Consider the following 25153-nt stretch of genomic DNA (forward strand, 5'->3'; position numbering starts at 1 on the left):
GACCAGCCGTTGGACGTCCTTCACATCACACCAGACCGGTGTGCCCAGTTCCTTTGCTGTCCCTGACAACCGTGGCATGGGATGTTTCTCCTTTTTCTTTTTCTTATCCTTCACGGGTCCCTGAGTGCAGACTACCACCTCACTTCAAGAGACTTCAAACTCTAAATAAGTGAACTCTTTGAATTAAAGTTTCTTTATTAGAAATATAAGCATCCACTTTGAAGGCATAGTCAGAACTGACTCACAAAGCATAGGGTAGGCAATATGGGGGTTCCCCCTTCCCTTCTTCATCACCTGTTACAATGACCCTTTCTGGTCCCTGCAATGGTCCTACCATGTCCCTATTCTTTTTCTTACTTTGAATATAACTAAAGAACCCTTTCTTGTTGCTTTTTAGCGTTTCTTGCTAGACAAAGCTCATACTGAGCTTTAACTTTTCTAACACTCTCCCTACAAGCCTTGGTTCTCCTTGGTTCTCCTTCCATTTCCTAAATAAGCCTTTTTGTTATTCAATTCCTTTAAAAGCTGTTTGTGGAACCATCCTGTTTTTTAAAATTTCCTCCCCGTTTTCCTTCTCAAGGGAACTATCTGCTATTGTGCCTTCAGTATTTCACTTTTGTGAAACTTCCAACCTTCTTGGACTTCCATCTCCTTAAGTTTTTCTGACCACAGGATTCTACCCAACATAACTTTAAGTTTATTCAAATTTGCTCTCCTGAAGTCCAGCCTGTATGTGTGACTACATACAGCTTTTCTCTTCCCCAAGATCATAAAGTCCAAAATCACATGGTCACTCCTACCAAGCACACCCACAACTTTTGCCTTGTCAACCAGTTCTTCCCTATTAGTACAAATCTAGTCTAAAATAGCAGACCCCTTTGTTACCCCTTCCATCCAAAATAAAGACAAAATGAGCTGCAGGGAGCAGTTTGGGCTTATTAGGCTAGTGCCACCTTAATGGTGACCGTGTGTTATGGAATGCGAATCTCTTTCAAGGGATGGCTGCGGATAGATGATTACCACGGAATCCTAGAGTTTTTGGCTTTTTAAATAAACCTCCTAGCCTATTTGACCAGAGGCAGCAAGAGAACACCAATGTGTACCATGGGAAGCAAACAATTGCTCAGACAATTGCTCAGATGAAAAAACTTTAGTGAAAAAAACCATCGTTGGACGCGCGGGACCCCACCAGCCACCACCCGGTCTTGCATCTTGTGTTTCTGGGTAAGGTGGTAGAGCGGGCCGCAGCAGACCAGCCCCTAGTATTCTTGGAGGAATTTCAGCCCTCAGCCCTTGCCAGTCTAGCTTCCATGGGGTGGAGACTGCGTGGGTTGCCTTGATGGATGGTATCCGGCCCCAGCTGGACTGAGGCGGTTCCGCTGTTGTGCTTTTAGCCACATTTGATGTGGTCAACTACAAGCTATTGGGTCAACGCCTCTCCAGGACTGGGATTAGGGGACTAGCCTCCTTCTTCCGGAACCGGACACGGAGGGTTGTTGTGGGGGATTTGTTGGATCCCTGTGAGCTCCTTTGCAGAGTTCCGCAGGGGGCGATACTTTCTCCCACGCTTTTTAACATCTGTATGCGCCCTCTAGCCCAGCTGGTTCGGGGCTACGGGCTGGGATGTCACCAATATGCGGATGACACCCAACTCTACTTCCTAATGGATGGCTGACCAGACTCCCCCCTGGATATGTTTGGAAACAGTAGCTGGATGACACAGGCACGGTCACCTGAAACTCAACCCCTTCAAGACGGAGGTCCTGTGGCTGGGAAGAAGAGGACAGGAGCAGGAAGCATGCCTCCCATGCCTGGATGGGGTACAATTAACACCTGCACTAGTTGCCAGGGACTTGGGAATGACCTTTGACGCCTTCCTTTCTATGGAGGCTCAGATCACAAAAGTAGCCCTGACAGCTTTTTTCCATCTTCGCCAAACCAGGCTACTAGCGCCTGACCTGTCCTCAGAACACTTGGCTACAGTGATCCATGCAACCAGATTGGACGCTTCCAGATTGGACTTCTTGCTCTATGCAGGCCTACCCTTGACTTTGATCCGGAAGTTACAGCTGGTACAAAATGCGGCTGCTAGGGTCCTCACTAGAACACCTTCGATGGCCCATATTCAGCCAGTGCTTCACCATCTTCACTGGTTACCAGTCTGTTTCCGGGACAAGTTTAAGGGACTGGTATTAACCTTCAAGGCCGTATGCAGCCTGGGTCCTGCCTACCTGCGGGACAATTTGGTTGCTTATGCCCGCTGCAGAGCTCTTCACTCTATGGGTATGAATTTACTGGTTGTCCCGGGCCCCCGGGACGTTTGCCTGGCCTCGACCCAAGCCAGGGCCTTTTTGGTCCTGGCCCCAAACCGGTGGAATGAGCTCCCAGAAGAGCTGCAGGCCCTGCTGGAGTGACCAACTTTCTACAGAGCCTGCAAGTCGGAGCTCTTCCTCCAGGCGTACGGTTGAGGCCAGGGCAGAGTCCCGGGAGTCCAACTGGGATCCCCAAGGGACCAGACCAGCCCCACTCTCACGGGAAGAGAACGTGGCCTCTGGCTGAACGAGGCGGGTTAGGATTGGGTGCAGAGGAATCGACCACATCTGCCTTACTGTTTAATTGTTAATTGGGTAATTTATTGGGTTTTGTTGTATTTTAATGTTTTATCATGTGAACTGCTGCAAGACCTGTTGGGGAGCGGCGGTATATAAAACAAACAAACAAACAAACAAACAAATCTCTTGAAACGCCTGATTGGCCTCCAAGCAAAAATAGAGCAACTAACACTGGCAGTTAAGAAGAGCTTGCTGAAAAGTTAAAAGGTGGGGGACATTGCAAATTTTGGAACAGTACATGGTTTTTGCTAAGGATACTGTTAAGTAGAAAAGTTTTATAAAAGATTTTAAGAAACATTATCTCTCTTCTGTTAACAGCAGGGTGCTGGTTTCCCACCTGGGCCATATTTTCAGCCACAAATTTATGTAAGTGATCTGCATCCTGCCAACAGTGTGATGATGTGAGCCAGGTCTGTAGGAGGTGCATTTGGAATGGTTGGTGGCGACAGAGAGAATTCTAGATCATGGTGAATCTTTTACAGCCAGTGGCACTAACGGTGAATAAAAGTCCGGGACACTCTGTGTGCCTGGGGGTGCGACTTGGCCCCTCGCTTCTGTTGGACAAACAGGTTTCCACAGCGCCGAGGTCAGTGTTTCCTTTTCTATGTCATACCATGGTTACCTCCAGGCTGGACTACTGCAATGGGCTCTGTGCAGGGCTGCCCTTGGCTGTGCTTTGGAAATGACAAGCAATCCAGAATGCTGTTGACTGGCTTATCTTGATCTGCCCATCCACGGCCGTTCTTAAGGCAGCTGCACTGGTTGCCAATTTGCTTCCTGATTAGGTTCAGGGTGCTGGTTATAACCTTTAATGCCCTAATTGCTCTGTGACTGGCATACCCGAAGGACTGCCTCTCCCAATATAACTCCGTAGGGCGTGCAAGACAGAATGATGCCAGCATGCCTTTGTGTAAAGCTGTTGGTATAAGCAGCCACAGACATAAAGTTTCCTTTTTCAACAGGCAGGAGCATATGTAGAATGCCAAGCTAACCTCACACCTGTACTGGCTCAAAGTGGTTAGCTTGGCAACTAGCATTGCTCCGTGTGAATACGGCTTGTCTGTATCAGTTTGGCCTGAGCAAGGTGTGGCTGAAGAAGAAGAAACAGAACAGGTGTTTATTCGAGATGCCTGTCTGGTGTATGTTACTATGAATATTTTTACTGCTCCTATCACAAATTTCTGAAATGTACAATGCTTTTTTTTGGATAATAGTGGCTGCTTATGGCAACAGTTTTGTATCCTTAAACGTTTATTGTAATTATATTGCTGAATTATTTTGTAATCTTATTGTGCACATTAAATCCTTGTAGCACAGCATCATGGTCATGGTCATTTATAAACTTTGTTCTTTTTCTTCAAATGTTTTATTAATATAGTTTATACATTTATGATTACTCAAAACTGATTGGTTGCCTAAGTTTTTTCAAATTTTCTCAGTCTGAATAAAAAGCCTCAGGCCGGGGTGGCTGAAATGGAAACAAATGAAAAATTTGATCTAAGTTGTTGCCTCTCCTCTTCCAACAGTCTTTGCCGTATCAAGCTTCGCTCTTCGGAGGCCTTTTCCCATCCAGATCTGTTATAGTGTCAGGAACTGTCCTTGCCAGAGCTAGCAGGTAAAAAAAAATTCTCGTAAAAGTCTGGCGGTCAGAGGGCATGTGGAACCCATAGCAGCCCTGGGTGAGGGACCCTCCCTCCCTTCCCTGCCACCAACCTCCTCCTTGGTTCCTGCCTCCACCCTCACTCACACGCACACGCAGACATTCAGAGACTCCCTTCCCCCCCCATTTCCTCACTTACCTGTTGGTTTCCCAACCTCCTCCCCCTTCCCTCACTCCCAAAAACACACACAGAATCGCTTCCCTTCCCCCCTCCTGTTGCTTTCCCAACCTCCCTCCCTCCCCCCCAAACAAACACACATACACACACGCACACACTCCATTTCCCCCCTTCCTCTTCCTGCTTCCTCTTAGGCCTCCGCTGCTGCCTCATCCCTCACTGGTTGCACAGCGGCTTGCTCGGCCCCCAGGTCTGGAGCAGCCACTGGCTGGGCCCTCCCCATCTTCTGGCGTGCTCCATGGGTCGTTTGAGGAGGTGCGCCAGGAGATGTGTTTCACATCAAGAATCCAGCAAACCCTTAAGAAAGAAACATCATTCAGTCCTCATGAACCCAGCAGGGTTTCTGGCTCCTGAGAGCAGGTAAGCCATGGCTGCAGGATACGCGGCTTCCTCACCCCTTTCCTCTTGGAGTCATCCTGATGACTGAGATACCATCAGTTTTCATCACATCCCAACTAGATAAAATGAAATATGGTTTGTTCTCTTCCTTCTAAACTGACATATTGAACTATGGTTGGTACTTCCAGTCTGTTGCCAGAAGATCCTAGGGCAGTGGTTCTCAACCTGGGGTTCTGACCCTTTGGGGGGTCGAATGACCCTTTCACAGGGGTCGTGGCAGGGCAGTCAGTTTGGCTGGGGGGGGCACCATCTACACAACAGCCTTGTGGGGCAGATCGAAACAGAGCGTTCGTCTGCCCAAGGAGGTGGTGAGCTCCCCCTCACTGGCAGTCTTCAAGCAAAGGTTGGATACACACTTTTCTTGGATGCTTTAGGATGCTTAGGGCTGATCCTGCGTTGAGCAGGGGGTTGGACTAGATGTCCTGAATGGCCCCTTCCAACTCCATGATTCTATGATTCTAACCCCGGAAAAAAAATTCTATACAATCACGAACAATCACGAACAATGGATCTTCATGCCATTGGTCAGTTTTGGTTTAATTTCTGTGAAAGAACACTTGCATAATTGTATGGTTCCCACAACATGAGAAACTGTATTAAAGGGTCGTGGTATTAGGAAGGTTGAGAACCACTGCCCTAGGAGGCTTGGGTGGGCAGAAACATCGAGGTGTCCATGGCTCCAGTGGCCAGAAGTCACTTTCAAGTTTGCGCTGGAAGTGATGTCATGATGTCAGAGCACTGACCATTTTTGCAGAGCTTCTCCCCCCTGCTGCCTACACAGCAAGAGTCGAGGGCTGCTGGGGGAGGGGGAGATCGAGGAAATCTTCAGTGTCTCATTCATACGGTGGACCCTGGAGAGCAGTTGATGGCCTAAGTAGACGAGACTGACCCAGACAGAGTGAGGATCTGGCAGTTACGCATTCACTGGAGATTTGCCAAGTTCAGTCTTTTAAGGCCAGAGTACTCTTACCAGGGAACCTAGCTAACTCCTGTGTATTCCATGATCCATGAGAGTAGACCTGGCATGTCGTAATGTGTTACTCTGTGCCCAAAGTCTGTCTCTTTCTACTTTTCTTGAAGGGTCTCTCTTGTGCCCCCCAACCCCGTGTGCCCCCCAACCCCGACACTCTCTCCTCGTGTCGCCTAGGTTCCACATCAATCTGAAGATGGGCCAAGACACGGCATTCCACCTGAACCCCCGATTCAAGGAGAAGGTGATCGTGCGGAACTCCCAGTTCAGTGGCCGCTGGGGGCCGGAGGAGCGCCACCTGCGGGGGAGCATGCCTTTACACCCGGAGCAGGCGTTCACAGTACGTGGGGAAACCCTTTTCCTTACTTCTACTTACTTCTCCGGGAAATTGCAAATGCCCATCTACATTTCATCGCAGGTTTTAATTTGTGCATGCTTTCTTTTGTTTTTAGACTGTATTTCCCCCTACTGCTACATTGGGCTGAGATGGGGTGGGGAGTTGAGCCTGCAGCTCACGTGGGAGACTTCTTCCAACAGCAGAGATTTCCCACAGGAGATTTCCCACCTTGCACATGCGCTAACCCATGCCTCTCCATTTTCCCTGCATATGCACCAAGAGCAACAGCAAAAGGGGTAAAAAATGCTTCTGAATGTCATGTGGGAAAGTGGCTTGGGAAATGCTCCTGCAAGACTCGATAAATGCAGCTCAAGGTTGTTACACTGGAGTTGATACTTCAAGGCAAGCAGGATACAAGTGTTTGTTTAATACCAAGTATTTTATTAGAAGTCCTAGACAAGATTAAATCTTGGGGGAAGGGATGACAGCTCAGCTGACCAGTGCATGAAGTCCAAATGTGCTGGGAAACAAACTCTGCGAAGCGTCCTCAGTCATGCAACTTTCTGACCTGCCTGGCTGACAATTTCATTTATCAAATGGTAGATGAACCCACAAGAGGTTCAGCCATACTGGACTTAATACTGACCAACAGGCAAGAGTTGGTGGATGAGGTGAAGGAGGTGGGGACCCTAGGGGGAAGTGACCATGTCCTCATAGAATTCCTTTTGAGATGGGGAGCCAAGGAAGCTTGTAGCCAGATGCAGATGTTGGATTTTCGTAGGGCAAGCTTTAATAAACTCAGAGACATGATGAGTGTCATACCATGGCCGAGAATGCTGGAAGGGCATGTGAAGGGTGGGCGCTACTCAAACAAGAGCTATTGCATGCTCAATCAATGACTATCCCAGAAATACGAAAACACTGCAGGAGCTCTAAGAAGCCTATTTGGATGAACAGAGAACTTCAAGAGGAACTAAGAAAGAAAAGGAAAATGTTCAGGAAATGGAGGGAAGGACAGAGCTCTAAAGAAGTGTACCTACAGGTTACTAGGCACTGTAGATCAATCATCAGAAAGGCCTAAGCTGAGAGTGAGCTAAGATTGGCCAGGGAAGCCCACTGTAACAAGAAAAGATTTTTCAGTTATGTGAGGAGCAAACGTAAAGTAAAGGAGGCAATAGGCCCACTGTTGGGTGCGGATGGACAAACTCTAACAGAGGATACAGAGAAAGCAGAAAGGCTCAGCGCCTATTTTTGACCTTTGGGAAAAAACCTTTGTTTTTTCCCAAAGGTCAAAGGGTTTAGGCACATCTAGAGATGGCAGTAGCCAAGAGATAGTGTCTGGGTGGCAGGTTGACATGGACAGAGAGGTTGTTGAGAGGCATTTAGCTACACTAGATGAGTTCAAATCCCCTGGGCCGGATGAAATGCACCCGAGAGTGCTCAAAGAACTTTCCAGAGAACTTGCACAACCCTTGTCCAACATCTTTGGGACCTCTTTAAGGACTGGAGATGTCCCGGAGGACTGGAAGAGAGCAAACGTTATTCCGATCTTCAAAAAAGGGAGGAAGGATGACCCGGGAAACTACAGACCAGTGAGTCTGACCTCTGTTGTGGGGAAGATAATGGAGCAGATATTAAAGGGAGCGATTTGCAAACATCTGGAGGACAATTTGGTGACCCAAGGAAGTCAGCATGGATTTGTCTCCAACAGGTCCTGTCAGACCAACCTGGTTTCCTTTTTTGACCAAGTGACAGGCTTGCTGGATTGTGGAAATTCGGTTGATGCCGTTTACTTGGATTTTAGTAAAGCTTTTGTTAAGGTTCCCCATGATGTTCTGATGGATAAGTTGAAGGACTGCAATCTGGATTTTCAGATAGTTTGGTGGATAGGGAATTGGTTAGAGAACCGCACTCAAAGAGTTGTTGTCAATGGTGTTTCATCAGACTGGAGAGAGGTGAGTAGTGGGGTACCTCAGGGCTTGGTGCTCGGCCCGGTACTTTTTAACATATTTATTAATTATCTAGATGAGGGGGTGGAGGGACTACTCATCAGTTTTGCAGATGACACCAAATTGGGAGGACTGGCAAATACTCCGGAAGATAGAGACAGAGTTCAACGAGATCTGAACACAATGGAAAAATGGGCAAATGAGAACAAGATGCAGTTTAATAAAGATAAGTGTAAAGTTCTGCATCTGGGTCAGAAAAATGAAAAGTATGCCTACTGGATGGGGGATACACTTCTAGGTAACACTGTGTGTGAACGAGACCTTGGGGTACTTGTGGATTGTAAACTAAACATGAGCAGGCAGTGTGATGCAGCGGTAAAAAAGGCAAATGCCATTTTGGGCTGTATCAACAGGGGCATCACGTCAAAATCACAAGATGTCATAGTCCCATTGTATACGGCACTGGTCAGACCACACCTGGAGTACTGTGTGCAGTTCTGGAGGCCTCACTTCAAGAAGGACGTAGATAAAATTGAAAGGGTACAGAGGAGAGCGACGAGGATGATCTGGGGCCAAGGGACCAAGCCCTATGAAGATAGGTTGAGGGACTTGGGAATGTTCAGCCTGGAGAAAAGGAGGTTGAGAGGGGACATGATAGCCCTCTTTAAGTATTTGAAAGGTTTTCATTTGGAGGAGGGCAGGATGCTGTTCCCATTGGCTGCAGAGGAAAGGACACACAGTAATAGGTTTAAACTACAAGTACAACGATACAGGCTAGATATCAGGAAAAAGTTTTTCACAGTCAGAATAGTTCAGCAGTGGAATAGGCTGCCTAAGGAGGTGGTGAGCTCCCCCTCACTGGCAGTCTTCAAGCAAAGGTTGGATACACACTTTTCTTGGATGCTTTAGGATGCTTAGGGCTGATCCTGTGTTGAGCAGGGGGTTGGACTAGATGGCCTGAATGGCTCCTTCCCACTCTATGATTCTATGATTCAAATGCAGTGCAATTCTTCCCCCTTTCCTCTTTTCAGATCTGGATCCAGTGTGAACAGCAGTGTTTCCGAGTGGCTGTGAATGGGCAGCATCAGTTTGATTACTACCACCGAGCTGCCAACCTCCAGCAGATAGACCGGCTGGAAATTGAGGGGGATGTTCTGCTGAGTGAAGTCCGGGCTTAAGTGATCCATTCTCCCTCGAGAGAGGGTTGTTGTTGTTGTTGTTGTTGGTGGTGGTGGTGGTGGTGTTTGTATGCCCTGTGAAATAGGATGGATTGATGCTTCGCTTTCTGTACCCGAAAGATACCTGCTCTTGGCAAAGTGTTGCTGCCAGTAGGGCCTCATCGGCCTCGAGAGGACCGTCTCCCAGGATAAATTTTAGGCTGCCCATCATGGAGACTGAGAGTTTCCCTCCTCTCTTCCACCCTTCCTGTAGGCAGGGGCAGATTTACATGAAAAGAGGCCCTCGGCTATTCCACTTAGGAAAGGGCCCTTTCACCTCCCATTTTGAAGTTTGTAAATTACATGAGAGATAATAAAATACATCATTACTGTGATATATATCAATATGTTAAATGAAAAATGTTGTGATTGGTACCAACCTTTATAAAAAACGTGGAATCCAGGCCCCTCTTGATCTTGAGGCCCTCGGCCAAGCCCAGTTAGCCTCTAGGAAAGCCCGGCCCTGCCTGCAGAAACTGGAATGCCCTAGAGATGACTGGACAAGATTTTTTTTAATGTGGGAGACCATCCCCCCTGCATTGGGTAATCCTGTAGTCTTAGCAGAACTAGTAATTTTTTCCAGCCTCTCATTGACCAGTTTTGGCAATGCTGTGTCAGGGGGATGTTCCAGGGTTTGGTTGCCCCACTCATCTGTGGCTGTGCTATTTCCACAGCTTGTTCCTTGCAGGGAACACAACATACACAACACATATACTCAGCCCACACCTATCCTTTTATTCCTGAACAGGTGCTCTGGCACATATCTCTTATAGATCAGAAGCTACCATCTGAATATTCTTTACCAGTTTCAAACTGAGAGTTTATTTGGCTGGATTATGGGGCTTAACATCGGAATAGCTGGATTTTAGAGGTCTTGGTGATGGACTGCAGATCTGAATTTATATATTATTATTATATTATTAAATGTATTGCCCGCTGCTATCAGCAAAACCATCTTGTGGTGGGTTACATAACCACACATAAAATACATACTATTATAATCTCCCATTAAAATTATATACCCCAGTGAAAAAACCTATCCTCCCACCCCAAACAACTAGCTTCCTCTCTGCACCACAGGGGCAATTTACGGATGTTGGTGGCCCACCACCAGGTGATAGTCTGGCCCAAATGCCTCATTTGATCTTCCCTGGCCTCAACCATAGACCTGGCGGAAGAGCTCCATTTTTCAGGCCCTGCAGAATGCAGAAAGCTCCCACAGGGCCCTCAGGTCTTCTGGGAGCTCATCTCACCAGGTTGGGGCCAGGACCAAAAAGGCCCTGGCTTTGGCCCTGGTTGAGGCCAGGTAGACCTCTTGGGGGCTGGATACAACCAACTAGTCAGTGCCTGCAGAGCATAAAGCCGAGGGGGGCATAGGGTGGCAGGCAGTCCCATGGATATGTAGGATATGTGGGTCCCAGCATGAGAAGGGTCTTCAAGGTCAGAACCAGAACCTTGAACCTGATCTGGGCTGGAACTGGTAACCAATGCAGCTTCCTCAGCACAGGCTGGATATGGGCCCTCTAAGATGTTCCTGTGAGGACCTGAGCAGCTGCATTTTGCACCAGCGGCAATTTCCGGGCCAGAGACAAGGGCAAGCCTGGTATGGGTTAAGCACCGAAGTTTCCTCCAAGAAAGCCAGGAGCTGGTCTGCAGCGGCTCTTTCATCCACCTTCCCCAGAAACACAAGATGCAAGATTGGATGGTAGCTGGACGGGTCCTGCAGATGCAACGAACCAGTGCCTGCTTCAGGGACTCTGGGAACTCCCCAATCGACAGGGATATATTGATAATATCCCTGATATTGATAATACCCCTATCCACTGGCCGCCAGTCATGTCTATGCCATTTTCTCCAGTTCTCTCCTGGAACTATACAGTCATTGATGTTTTGTTTTGAAATTTAACTGCTTTTCGGAGGAGTTCTGTTCCCTCCGAGTCTGTAGATTACTTAAACCGTTATCTGTACTTCCCTTCATCCCTAGGAATTCATTTGTTATAAACCATCTGTTGGAATGTAGTAATGTGGTCTGATAAGTGAAGCCTGTTTGATGTGTAAATTGACCTTTTGAATTAACTGCCTGCTAGTTGTAAATCTTGTCCCAAGGCAAGATTGTTTGAATTGTCTGTTTGTCTGTGATTAAAGAGAGCCCTCTGCAGACCTTGAATTGGATAGTTTTCCTCTGGAGAACTCCTGGACTGATTATTGTAGCTAAACTTCTGAAATGTCTCATTCTTCATGGCTCTTAGGTAAGTGCCTACCGATTGTAATCCTGTCATTATGCTAAGGCTGTTAACCTTTTTATTATGTTTGGAAACGCTTTGCTACAATCCTGTATTAATCCTAGGAATGCCAGCTGCCCACTTGCTTAGAAACTAAGGTAATCTTTGATGTGATAAAGTTCCTGCCATGGTCCTCAAGGCCTGTTATGTCTCATGGATCATTGTTTTAAATAGTGTGAGGATGCTGTCATGCCAGATGGCGCTGGCTGTATTCATTTGCATAAAAGGCATGGATGCTGTTTGCTCCACCTTATTCCGGATGTAACCCTGATGTGTTCCTTGGTCAATTGACCTGTTTTTAGGTGAAGTCTACTAGTATAAAAACTCATGTAATGGCCTGTACCCCTTGTCTTGGACTGTTTGTGTATACTAGTCTAGCTATCGTAGGGATTTACAATAAATACTTACGTATGGGTTTCTAAATTTCCTTGGCTTGTTGTACCTCATCCATCGCGTGGTGCTGGTCATGGAACATGACACTGCCCCCTTTGAGCAGCCAAGACGGACAGGACAGGGGTCCAGGGGGCAAGGGGTCGCCCTCACTGAGCCCAGCAACTTACCCACTTCGGATAGAGAGAGCCGCCTGAAGCCATCAAACGTCGCCTCCAAAGGCGGCCTCCAGTCCCCTTCCTGTATCAACTGTGGCGGGAAGGACCCAGCGGAGCAACAGGACTTTATCCACAAAAAGGCTTGCTAACGCCGGACAGTTAAAATCCAATTTACTAAAATGTTGGTGCCTGTCCTTGAGGGCAGTCAGAGACCGAACTACCGTAAACAATTGTGCTGGGCAAGAGCGAGGGGAAACCATTTCCATGGCCAAGAAATCACACTCTGCCACCAGCCAGACTGTGTGTCACAGAGAAGAGGAGACGTGGGGCTCAATTTGAGCAGAACGTCTTGGAGGAAGAGTGAGACAGAAATGGAACCAGGCAGCAAACAAGCTGAAGTTCTGCAGGGCCAGACCAAATCCCCATCTGATCCAGCATCCTCTTTCCCACACGGGCTAAAGCAGGGGTCCCAGAAAGCCTACCGGCTGCCCCCTCTTGTTAACTCCAGTAACTGGTACATGGATATTCTGTCTCTGAATGTGGAGGTTCCCCTGAGCCATCATAGTCACAGAAGAACTGATGCTCCATGAATTTTGAACCCCCTTTTGAAGATCTCCTAAACTGGTGGCCATCACTACACCTTGTAGATGTGAGTTCCACGGGCTACTTATGCATTGTGCAAAACAATTTCCATTGCCTCAACTGCCCATCTATACGTAGGTGTTAGGCTATCTCTGTCCATGTTCTTGACACAAATGCTGAGATGAAAGGGTGCCTCTCTCTGAAGCAGCAACTTGCGAAGGGGTACAGATTACGTAGACCTCGAGACCCTCAGGGGTTCTTGAATAGCAGGGAAAAAGAGGGGCAGGGGGAGGGAGGGCAGCACAGATACTGAGGACTCTGGTTTCTGGTCTGGCCTGTTAATGCTCCACTTTGATTTTGTTCAGGATGGTCCTAGAGACTAGGTCCTCCAGCTGTGCAAGGAGATGGATGGGAACCACGTGGAGTGGGCCGGTTCATGCCAGAGAAAAGCAGTTCAGGTTTGTCGTTTGGGAGGAGGGGAGGCTGAACACTTGGAATTGCTTCTGATGTGCCAACGCTGAAGGTTCCTTATTTTCTTGGTATGAGCTGGAAGAAAAGAAATGGCCCTACAGGATGCAGCAGGAGCCATTATTTTATCCTGGTGAAAGTCTTAAGGGGGGTAATACAGTGGAGGTGATGGCATTTGATGCGCATCGGGCTAGAGCCTTGAAGAGCCCTGGATTCATGGCATCCCAACACCACTCTGCACAGTGCAAGACCAGTATCAATATTCCGCATAAGACTTTCCTTATTCCAAAAAAACAGAAATCTGATTTCAGCTAACAATTCAATTTTTAGTAAAGGAATAAATTTACAATACTGTATCCAAGAATACACATTTTTAAAGTAAATTTAACTATTAAACTTCTATTAAAATACACAGACACTAGAGGGAATGTACAGAATAAATAGAATTAAATAACATAAGGTATACTTTCTTTAAAAGGCCAAATCCTGCTTATTCATTCCATATAGGCAACTAATCTTGGAAGGAAAGCAGAATTTGGCCTTCCAAAGTATAAAACAAGAATTCACGTTCAAAATGTATGGCTAAAAGGTTAGCTGTGATTGGGATTTTGTAATGGTTGTGTTGAAGTTGGATTTTGATTCTTCGGAGTCAGCGTTGTTCTCATGCCGAAACACAGCCCCAAAAATATCTTCGTGATAGCGTTTCTGTCTCTGTAAAAACAAGCCAAGGCTTTAAAAAGAACCTTCCCACACCTGCTTCCGTCATCCTCCCGCCCCCGTCCTTAACGGTCTGTTATGTACAGCCAGGCTCTCTGCTCCAGCCGCACCTGCTCCAGTCCCACCGACAGAGATTCTCACCACAACAAATCTTTTGGAAAGTAAAACCTGATGAAGGCAGGAAACACATTAACAAAGCCAGAATGGTATCCAGAGAAAACCGGTGACCAGACAGGCCCCAAAGAGACATTTGCACACAGAAGGCCAGAGGTGGCCACAGGCAGCTCTCAGTGCATCCTTAGCCCCTTGCAACCTCCTCTCCTGGAGAATGACTGCTCTCTTTCCCAAGTGCCAGGAGGAAAACTTTTTCTTACACACAGACAGTCTCCAAATCTCAAACAACAACTCACCCACAATAATGCAACATCTAATCTGAAAATGGACACTGGTACCAGAGCTTGCAGTAGACCCAGATGCCAACTTTGCCACCACATGCACCCAGATCACCAGACCTCACCACATCAACGACACTTTCTCAGGCTCATTCGTCTGCCCCTGCACATGTCATAACGACTGTCTGCCCTCGTGCAAATGACGTACTTTCCACTTGACTCCTCCCCTCTGCTCTGGAGAAGGAGCCAAGAGCTTAGAAACAGGATCTATGGATTAGCTTCGAGCCCCACAGCCCCTCTCCCCACAGGCGTCTTCTCTCTGCATTCCATCCTCCTTTGCCTCTGCTGGCCCTCTTCTGCGCATGTGTTCTTTCCCCTTTGGGCTTTCTCTGTGTGCGATTAAATTTCCTATCCCCTTTCTTCGTGTGTGTGTGTGTGTGTGTGTGTGTTGACCACATCTCCTGCGGCAGCCATTTTGTAAAAGTGCCCACCACCATGACGCAAAATTCCACAGACTCCAAATGGTTGTGGATCCCTGCTTGAACCACACTGCATGGAGTCCTGTGCAGGGCACACATGATGGAGGGCACGTCCTCAAAAGAGGGGGAAATGGTCAGAATCCCACATGTATTTCAGCCACGATTTAAAAGCATGTGGTCCTGTCCAGATTTATTGCCCAGGCCCAGCTAACACCCAAGGCCGAATTCCCTTTGTAGTTTCCCAAGCAAGCCAGATGCCCTAACATTCCTCACCTTCCTCCTCCCTCCCATGTCCCTTTGGTTGTTGTGACTTCCTTGCCAGGGAATCTGTTTTACGTTCGCAGGAAGGCGGATGCCACCCCTGAACCCTGTATGTGCCTTCTGGTACTCCGTATGTTAGTTCTAACTATGCTTTAAGTGCAGCAGCTTGCTTTGCTCTAATAAAGAAACTTTACTAGGAAGGCTTGCTTTTCTTGGAGTGAACAAAGAGGGCCATTCCGCACAAGTCCAAAATAGCACAATGGTTACAAATTGAAATCGCTACTGTTTTGCTGTTATGCACAACATCGTTGACAATCAGCAACACTCCTGAAACCGATCCGCAAAAAGCGCTTCATTGTAGCGCTTTCAGGGAAATCCCAAAAAGTGGATTCACCCTCCGGAAAGCGCTACACTCTTGCAACCAATCTGCAACACTAGCGGGAAAGTTTTGTGCGTTACCATTGTTGCAGTTTCTGCAAAGTCCCTCCCCCAGCTCTCTCCTCTGATCTTCCGGCGAAGTGATCGCCATTTTTTTTTCTCCGAGCGAACGGAGATCAACGCACCGGTGAGCCTTCGTTTACCCAGCGAGGTTTCCCTGGCTGCAGAGCTGTTTTAAGTCACCAAGCACGAAACAACACACAGCCCCGTTGGCTGGTTTATTTTCCCTTTATTTTTTACTGTATTTTCGGCCGAAAATTGTGCCCATGACAGGGGGGGGGGGTATTTTTTTTTCACTCAGGGGGGAGCGTGGCAACGATGAAATGGCAGCTCAAACACCACCTGCTACCTAGATGGGTCTCTCTGTTGCAACGAATCAACGCAGATTCGTTGCAATGTGTGTGTATGTGTTTTTTTTTAAACTTCCTTAAAGGGAAAGGGGCTTTTGGGGATCATGATAAAGGCCGCCCACTGGCTGCTTTATGGCCAGGGGTGGGACAAAGCTTGGCAATATCGCTTCCTGGCTAGCGATTTTTGCCGAGACCGGAAACCTGTGGGAAAAAATAGAAACGCAAATGGATTCCACTACAAAGCCAGGTATGCATAACGACAAATTCCACAATTTAAAATGGCGGTTTTTCGTCCCGCAACCAATTTGGTACATAGATCCTGGTGCGGAATGGCCCAGAGTCTCACAGAAATCAAGCACTGGGTGGCCCTGCCTTAAAACAGGGTTGTGATGTCAGACACTGGAACTCCACATCTTCAACTGAAATGTCTGCTGGGTTAGATTTGGTAGCAATCAGAACAATGTACCTTCAGCTGAAGAAGGTGGTCTTCCGCTTGCTCATCCGTCAGGCCCAGCTGCTCCGCAAACATCTCCTTCAAAGTCCGTGCCACATCCCTGGCCATGCAGACATCTCCACAGACATAGAGGTGGCCTTCCTCTTTGTACAACAGCCTGTGGATCTCCATCTCAAGTCTGCTCCGAAGAAGGTCTTGGACGTAGACCTGGAAAAGAGGAGCAACCCAGGCTGCATTATCTGAGGGGAGCAGTGTTGAGCTGCCATGACCCTTCCTGGCCAAGACCCCAAATTCTTGACATGCCAACAGCCTGATGGTTGGAATTTTTTAAAGCAGCCTTGTCTAAGTAGGTGCACATTCAGACATGTTTACAGATCAACAGAGGTCTGCATTTTTTGGCTGCTCTTAGAGAAGTGCCTTGACTCTGCTCTTCTGCTCCTCCAATAACACCCCTGGTCCTCTACTCAGTTCTCTGTAACCTCCTCATCCCCCCTCCCCACTTTTTTGTTTTTAATTAGCAAAACTGCTCCTAGAAGGGCTGGAGAGGGCGAATGTGCAGAAGGCCACAGACACCCACCAATTCCCCCTGGGCTGAGGCTGCCCACATTTTGACTGCTGTTTTGATTAAAATACTTCTCTCTCTCTTTCCCCCATGCCTCAAAGCAACATATAGATCGCAACTTAACAATACAATTTTAAATACACAAAATAAAGCCCCAGATAACAGGACGTTTTCCCCTGAGTTTAAGAGAAAGTGGCACATCCGTGTCATTCCACAAGAGGCTCAACAGCTCACCTTCCACAGGTGACCTTTTCTGGAGCAGGGGGGCCTCCCATGCCTCTTTTTCTGCCCCACAGCTCACATGCTGGCAGAAAGTGTTCAACGCAACACAAACATTTAGATCCCTTTACTTGGGTATCTCAGTAGCAGACTTACATGACGGCAGGAGTTCTCCCAGTTTGCACTGGTGAAAGAGAGGGGGTGTCCATCTGCTGTGGATGGCTGAAGACTAACAACAGAGTTTGGACAGAAAGGGGAAGGGGCGTTTTCCCACCTTGGCTGTTAGCCAGGATATTGGGCTTATCTTCCAATCTCTTTTGGGGAACAAAGGAAAGAGCTAGCTTACTACAATTCCCAGCATCCTCTCTCTTAAAGGGACGGGGGAGAATAGTTCCTGTTTCTCAGCACTCCAGCAAAAAGCTGCCCGGCTGGACAGAACACCTCTTGCTTACTGTTTCGAACCAGTTTAATTCTATAGTCTGCCTTGATAATCCTCAAGAAACTGGTTACACCTTTGAAGATAAAACAAATACCAGGATTGATTCTGCAGGTGTTCGTTTTCAAACGGGATTCTATGGATCTTGCGGGTTCTTGAAAGTTCATTTAGTCTCAGTTTTAGAAAGAGATCATGCGGGGTATCTAGTCCAGCCCCTGCCAGCTCAGGAAGTGTGTGTGTGTGTAAAGTGCCACCCATTGACTTCTGGCACACCAGCAAGGGGCTTAAAAGCAAACAAGAAGCAGAAGGTCTTTGCAAAAATGTGAGAAATCATTGAAAGGAAACAGGAAGGTAAATACAGGGGAGTTAAATCCACAGAGGACGCTTTAACACCGCACTGGAATCATAGAATAGAATCATAGAATCCTAGAGTGGGAAGGGGCCATGCAGGCCATCTAGTCCAACCCCCTGCTCAACGCAGGATCAGCCCAAAGCATCCTAAAGCATCCAAGAAAAGTGTGTATCCAACCTTTGCTTGAAGACGGCCAGTGAGGGGGAGCTCACCACCTCCTTAGGCAGCCTACTAATTGAGTCCAGGCTAGGAAAGGCATTGCCAAGTCAAAGAAGCTAAGAAAAGTCAAGAGGGGAAGCTGAAGAGGAGGGACCACAAGCTCTGGCAAAAGAAGGGCAAGTCAATAATTAGGCATGCAGAAAGATTTTGAGGAGCGGGTTGCTAAAAGCATCAGGACAAACCACAAACATGATTTTAAATATCTCTGAGTGAAGGAATCAGCCAGCCAGAGAAGCAGGGGGCCTTTGCAAGAGCCAGGGCTGCTCTGTCCTCCTTGGACTCCTCCCTCGAGCCTTTGGAAGGCCTGGGCCAGCTTGGCATGTGTCTCCTGTCCTGCCTCTCGCTAAAAGCTTGGGGCCGCGGGGGATGGACAGCCAAGAGCACTGCCTGAGCAGTCTCTCCGTGGCCCTCTTCCCTGCCCCTCCGCAGGGTGAGGCTTCCGGGCAGGGCTGCCAAAGGACTCCCAGGGCCAGGGCCATTGGCTGCTGTGTGGACGTTTGCAGGAGGCATCAGTGGATGCCAGGTGTCGTCTCCCCCACCTACATTTCGCGACTGACTGGGGGTTGCTCAACTGTGGCAATCAGACTAGCCAGATGCCCTGCCTGAATCCCTTGAAGGCCGCTGGAGCATGTGGGTGTCAGAGTTTTTCAGAAATGGGCATGCACAAAAACGCTGCCCATCCAAACCTCTCAGCGGGTGCCGGCATCACCACAGAGGACGCGGTGGGATTGCAAAGCACAGCACGTATTTGTGACACTGATACGACCCAGGGTGGGCTGAGCCTGCTGGCACACCAAGGAGAGGGCCGGGGAGGCAGGACTCCCACGGGTGGGGCCGCAGGACACCCCGGAGCTGCTTGCTGTGTGGGACAGTTAGGGAGGAAAGCGCAGAAGCGGGGGGGGGGGGGGGGTCAACCAACTGGCTGTCTGCAAAGTGGCTCTCTGGTCACAGCCGCCCCACAGGAGGAGCGCCCAACTGAGAGCTCTTCAAGGCCTCTTGTCCTTTTCCTAATCTTGCCCTGCCTTGTGCATAAACCAAGCAACACTCTCAGCTCACTGGGGAAGTCAGCCTTCGGGGGGGGGGGGGGAGCTGGAGCTCCCCCAGAATTACAGCTCATCTCCAGGCTACAGAGATCAGCTCCCTAGAGAAAATCTCTAGGGTTTTCCTGCCCTAGAGCTAGCAACCCTATCCCATCCCCAAGGGCTGGCAGGTTCCTCATACAAGATAGGAGCTGGCACCCAGGAGGCCACACCCAGGGGAGGCCCAGCCTCTTGACCAGTGGTTCTCAACCTGGGGGTCGGGACCTCTTTGGGAGTCAAACAACCCTTTCACAGAGGTTGCAGCAGGGCAAGCAGCTTGGCTGGGGGGGGTCCATCCATACAACAGCCTTGCAGGGTAGAAGAAGAAGAAGAAGAAGAAGAAGAAGAAGAAGAAGAAGAAGAAGAAGAAGAAGAAGAAGAAGAAGAAGAAGAAGAAGAGGTGGTTCTTATATGCTGCTTTTCCCTACCCAAAGGAGGCTCATTTGCCTTCCCATTCCTCTCCCCACAACAGACACCCTGTGGGGTGGGTGAGGCTGAGAGAGCCCTGATATCACTGCTTGGTCAGAACAGTTTTATCTGCGCCGTGGCAAGCCCAAGGTCACCCAGCTGGTTGCGTGTGGGGGAGCGCAGAATCGAACCTGGCTCGCCAGATTAGAAGTCCGCACTCCTAACCAATACGCGAAACTGGCTCTCTTGGTAGATCAAGACAGAGCATTCATCTGCCTGGTACAGCGGAAAAGAGCGAGATCCGCATGGTGGGACAAGAGGCAGAACTGAACTGAGAAACCCCGGGAAAAACCCAATTTATATACAATCATGATCAATGGATCTTCACGCCATTGGTCAGCTTTGGCTTAATTTCTGTGAAAGAACACTTGCCTAATTTTATGGTTGGGGGTCACCAAAACATGAGGAACTGTATCAAAAGGTCGCGGCATTAGGAAGGCTGAGGACCACTCCTCTTGACCCTCCAGCTGAACTAGGGGGCCACTGTGTGGAAAAGGACGCTGGTCTAGATGGATCCCTGGGCCAACCCAGCAGGGCTCTTCTTAGGAAACACAAGACATGTTTTTTTGCTCCTGGGCGCTGATACCTTTCCGTAAAAGGAACATGAAATGAGCATCACCTTCGGCTGGCCACCTTCTCTGGAGTAAGCTGTGTGGACCTCTTGGAGGACTCCTTTCCTCTTCATTTCCCGGGTTTCTTCCTTGTACAGGTGATCTAGGCTGGAGCGCCGACAGCCGAACAGGAGAATCATGCCTCTCCCTTTGAGACCTAAAACAGGCAGCATTGTTCCTTCTAAGCATTTCTATCCCACCCATCAACCAGGCAGCTTCTATAAGCAATTCGAACACAATAAATCCAAAACAGTAAAATTCTGGCAAGCCAAAAGGCAATTTATTTAAAGCAGAAAAATGAAAACTTTAAGCAAATCTAAAACCAAGCAACAACAGATAAAATAATTTTATTCAGGATCAGAGAGTGGGAAAACAAAACCCACAACTTGAGGAAAATAAATAGGTTTTCACGCAGTGTCTAGAATGTCAACCAGTGCAAGGTGAACATCTAGAAAGGAAGGGTGTCCCAAAGTCACAACAGAAAAGGCCCAGCACCCCAGTCATCTCCAAACGAGGAGGCTGGCAGAGTGGGGCATTAAATGAAGACCTTCCGGAGTGTGCAGCAGAAAATACCCTGGCCCTTTAAATACATCCAGCTGACCCCACTTGGAAGGGATGAGGGTCAGTGGGCCTGCCTCACACTCCCTGGCATGGCTGGTTAGAGGATCTGAGTGGCCAAGAGGACCCCTCTTGAGCCTGTGAGCCGGGGATTTTCAGCCAGCTGGAGTAGCAAACTGAACAGGCCGGTGTTCGGACTCAGAGGTGGAAGGGACGGGCACCAGAGTTACAGGTTCACCACAACGTTTCCAACTTCATTACCAGGCTCAGGGTACCCCGGCTCAGATCAGGATGGAGGGTGTGGAGGGGAAGGGAGGCCATTTTCCTGGTCCCAACTGCTATGAGTAGCAAAACCAGCCCACCCTTGGTAGGCCAGTCCCAGTCTGGATTGTGCTAAGAAATGAGTTCTAAACAGGGTTGCCAGATCCCTCCTCGCCCACGGTGGGGTGGGGGTGGAGTTGCCAGTCCCAGGTTGGTAAACTGGGGGCCAGAGCTTTGAGAAGACAGGGACCTCAATGGGGTTCTAAGTCAGAGTTTACTGGTTTAAATACTGATTTATTTCAGCCCCAGTCCCAGGTGCGCTGGCCCCTACTGACAAACCTGGGCTTCACTGGGCCACCATCAAGCCCAACAAGAGGTGCCCCTTACCCTTCTGTTCCAGGTCGTAGAGACGTTGCTGCCAGAAGCTTCGGAAGGGAGCGATCCCTGTGCCGGGGCCTATCAGGAGGCAGGGTTGGTCTGGATCTTCTGGAAGCCGGAATCCATTTGCACTGCCAATATGAAAACCAGAGAAAGCGGAGAACCCGTGAGCTGCTCAGGGCGTGGGAATGAGGGAGGGCTTAAGCTGGGCCGCACTGCACGAGACACACTCACAGGTTCACCGCATGGATGCCCTGGGGTCTGGGAGCCACATGTGCCCTGGGGGAGCAGGGCTGCCAGAGGGGCTTTTCCTGCATGGGTTTTTCCTGTAAGGAAAAGGCCCCATATTGTCCCCTGATTTCTGCATACAATTTTTGTTCTGTTGCATCCCCCCCCTCACCCCCCCCCCAGTTCTTTCGAGACCACTTTTACCCCCACCTGTTCTCTGGAAGCCTGCCTGGCGCCACCTTTTCCCTTGTGCATAACATTTCTGCCAGTCTGCTTTGTCTTGCCCCGCCCCCTGCCCACTTTTCTAGGGTCCTCCTTGCCAGACCATCCCCTCTGCTGCTGCCCTTTTGTCTTTGGGTGATGATAACAGACCATAGCAACAACCCTGTTCAGCATAGGATATGAATTCCCAGCCTCATTATGAAAAAACCCACAAACCTCTAGCCCGGACATGACAAAACGTATGGCCCAGGGGGCCAGAACCTGGCCTGTGAGCAACGGCAGGGAAATCAGTATAAATTAGGAGCAGAAGGGCTATATTAGTCTATTAAGCCCCCAACAGAGCTCCCTCCCTTCCCTGGTCTTCCCCCAGGTCTCCAGGGACTACCTAACCTAGAGTTGGCGACCATACGGGGCAGGGAGGGCTGGTTTGGCTCTGAGCTGTGCTGAGGTGGCCACGGCCAGGGGGAAATGCCTGTGGCACTTGCCCAGCCCAAGACAATGCACTTTCCCCTTAAGGCCGGCCATCTTCACAGCGTCCGGGGGACTTCGGCCGGGGCATCTATGACGCAGCAAGCCTGTCCCTGTGCCAGGTAGAAGGCTGGGCCTTTGGGCAGCTGTGCAGGCTCCTGTGGGCTTCTGCGGGGGCCAGGGACCACCCTGGTGCGGCGAGGACGCGTCGGGGCTGCCTCTGGGTCTGCCAGAAGCTTGCAGCCGGGCGCTCAATCACGTTGTGGGTTCTGGCAGGCCCAGGGACAGTCCCCTGTGCTGCGGCTGGCAGCACAGGTCCCTGCGGCGCTCTGGCAGGCCTAGAGGCAGCGTCGGCGTGTCCTGGATGTGGTGAGGCTGTCCGTGGGCCCGGCAGTATGCTGCAGTGGCTGGCTCTCGAGGCTGCCCTGACCTTCTGGCATGGCCAGGGACAGCCCCACCACGTGTAGGACAGGGCTGTGCCAGGGCCCGCCAGAAGGCTCCAGATGCCGCGGATGTCGCAGGGACGTCCTGGCGGCCCTAGGCGCAGCCTGGCCGCAGCAATGACGGGCTGAGGCTGTCCCAGCGGTCTGCCGAAGCCTCCGGAAATGAGTGAGTGGGGCAAGGGTTCTGCGATGGAGTGGGGGGAGCATGAGGAGTGCATGGCGGAGAGTGGGTGGAGGGCGGGGCACCTGTGGGGGGGGGTCGGGAGAAGACGGCGATGGGTGGGTGGATCCATGGGGGTGGCAGGTTTTGAGCGGTGGGGGGGGAAGACAGTGACGGGTGGGTCGGCAGCTGTGGGGGGGAGCGTGGCAGCGAGTTCTGTGGGTGGCCAGGTTGTTGGGAGGGGGGAAACTGGTGCGGAGCAGCGATGGTTCGGGAGGGCCAGTGGGGAGGTCAAAGAGCAGGAAGGGTGGGTGTGTGGGTGTGGGGGGAGTGCCGCGGGGGGGCTTACCTTGTCCTGGCTGTCTGGGCAGGGGCGCAAGGAGGCCGGCGATGGTGGGCAGCTGGTAGCGGTAGTGGCGGCGAGGGCCGCAATCGCGGCCTGGGGGGAAGGCTGGTGGGGAGGCTCGGAAAGCCCCCCCCCGGCAAGGCTCCTGCCCCAGCGGCCAGAAAGGAGCAGCCCTGCTCCTTTCCTGACATCCCCCTCCCCAGGCAAGGTCCCTGGTTTGCCGCCTGGAAAGGAGCAGGGTCGCCGCGTCACAGACCCTGCTCCTTTCCCAGTGGCGAACCATATGCGCAGCCAGTCCAGGACGGGCGAAGTGGCTAATGGGGAGGCGCACTGCGAGCTTTGCGGCTCCTAATTGGCCCCTCCGAGTTTTTATCACCGACAGGACCCGCCCCTTTCTCCTCCCTCTTAGCCATTAGGGTTCCGTAGGAGCGGTTACAGACTAGGGGCCAAGGCCGTTGCATTCAGGAATACAACAGGCGCCAAATTGAGGGGGGGGGGCGGGGTGCAAGAACTCGCAGATGGCCTCTCCCTCCCCCCAAGGCCTGTAAAGGCTGCAAGCTGGAGGCCCCCAGAAAGGGAACTCACTGGCAGGGGCAGCTCTCCCATGGCAGGGATCTGCAGCCTCCAGGCCTCAGAGGGTAGTAGAAGGAGGAGGGGTGGTCAGGGGTGGGGGACAGAAGGCTGGCTGCTGGACAGACAAGCAAGCCGGTTGAAGGAGGAGGCACTCAGGGGCGGGGCAGCTGCCACTGAGTGGCACTTAAGCCATGAGATACGCTCCTCCTCCAAGGAGGGGGAGGACACGCTCCAGAAGTAGATTATGTGGAACGGATGTAGACATTTACATTTTTATTGTGACCAAATGTTGCCCATGCAATCCAATCTCAAGTTAATACAAATACTTGGGGATCAATGGGGCATGAAACTGGGGTCACTGTGGTCGGCAGGCAGTTGTGGGATCCTGCACTGAGCAGGGGGTTGGACTAGAAAACCCTGGAGATCCCTTCCAACTTTATGATTCTATGATTCTAAATCCAAATAACTGATTTTTTCCTGTTTATCTCTGGAACCTGCTAAGCATTTTTATTATGCTGTATGTTAACTTACTCTCACACTCTACCTATAAATTTGAACTGATTACTTTCATTCCATGACACTGTATCTGAGGGAGGAAGCGTGCCTGCACACGAAAGCTCATACCTTGAATAAAACTTTGTTGGTCTTAAAGATGCCCCTGGACTCTGAATTTCTCCTGCTGCTTTGGACCAACATGCCCCCCCCCCCATCAGTCTTGCCACTGAGGGCAAGGCGTTGGCCCAAGGAAGCTTCAGAAACCACACAGCTGAGCGCTTCTAAGCCGCTTTTCCTGACAATGATGACAGCTCAACTGCAGGCAAAAAGCGTAAGGAATTGGGGACAACCCCCATGGGCCAGGTGAAGGGGCTCCAGGACTCTGTATGCAGACCCCTTGGGCCTTCTGTTCATATTGACGTCCCACCCCCCCTCCAGCCACAGTCACAAAGCTCACCTGACACCTCCCTTATGAATTTTTAGGCCAAAACATTTATTTTTCTCAGACTTTTATGTAAGCAGCTTGATTTTTTACGCTTTTATTTACAGCATTTGCTGGCGTATAAGACTACTTTCCCCCCCTGAAAAACTTGCCTCCAAGTGGGGGGGTCGTCCTATACGCCGGGTTCTGCTCGGCGGGAAGCAGTGGCGCTCCGGCCCGCCCCTTGTCTATGCAGAGCTTGCACATGCGCACTTGCGCACTAGTGCTGGTCACAGGGAGATGCAGGGGCGGGGCGGAGGTGCTGCGGCCGTACAATGGTGACAATGACATGTTCTGTAAT

General features: G+C 50.0%; 2 protein-coding genes across 12 annotated transcripts in view; one reads left to right on the forward strand and one right to left on the reverse strand.

The window, feature by feature from the left end:
- Positions 1-12031, forward strand: part of LGALS9 (galectin 9) — a 35934-nt gene extending 23903 nt beyond the window's left edge. For 4 of the 6 annotated variants that reach the window (XM_077311312.1, XM_077311311.1, XM_077311307.1 and 1 more), the window contains 4 exons: positions 2931-2978; positions 4139-4227; positions 5997-6159; positions 9137-12031. In XM_077311312.1, the coding sequence (XP_077167427.1) occupies positions 2931-2978; positions 4139-4227; positions 5997-6159; positions 9137-9283 (447 nt within the window). In that variant the 3' untranslated portion in view covers positions 9284-12031. Of the gene's footprint in view, positions 1-2930; positions 2979-4138; positions 4228-4584; positions 4811-5996; positions 6160-9136 lie in introns of those variants that run through there. The other 2 variants (XM_077311308.1, XM_077311310.1) reach the window with 2 other exon arrangements.
- Positions 12032-13507: 1476 nt separating this feature from the next.
- The window catches only part of NOS2 (nitric oxide synthase 2), a 58589-nt gene continuing 46943 nt past the window's right edge, over positions 13508-25153 (reverse strand). For all 6 annotated transcript variants that reach the window (XR_013226864.1, XM_077312411.1, XM_077312410.1 and 3 more), the window contains 4 exons: positions 21446-21567; positions 20248-20396; positions 16306-16500; positions 13508-13913 (listed from right to left, as the gene is read on the reverse strand). Coding sequence is in view for 5 of the 6 variants with exons in the window: in XM_077312411.1 (XP_077168526.1) it covers positions 13785-13913; positions 16306-16500; positions 20248-20396; positions 21446-21567 (595 nt within the window). In the remaining variant the exon portion in view is untranslated. The remainder of the gene's footprint in view (positions 13914-16305; positions 16501-20247; positions 20397-21445; positions 21568-25153) is intronic.

Source organism: Paroedura picta, chromosome 15 (assembly GCF_049243985.1).
Source record: "Paroedura picta isolate Pp20150507F chromosome 15, Ppicta_v3.0, whole genome shotgun sequence".
NCBI lineage: Eukaryota > Metazoa > Chordata > Lepidosauria > Squamata > Gekkonidae > Paroedura > Paroedura picta.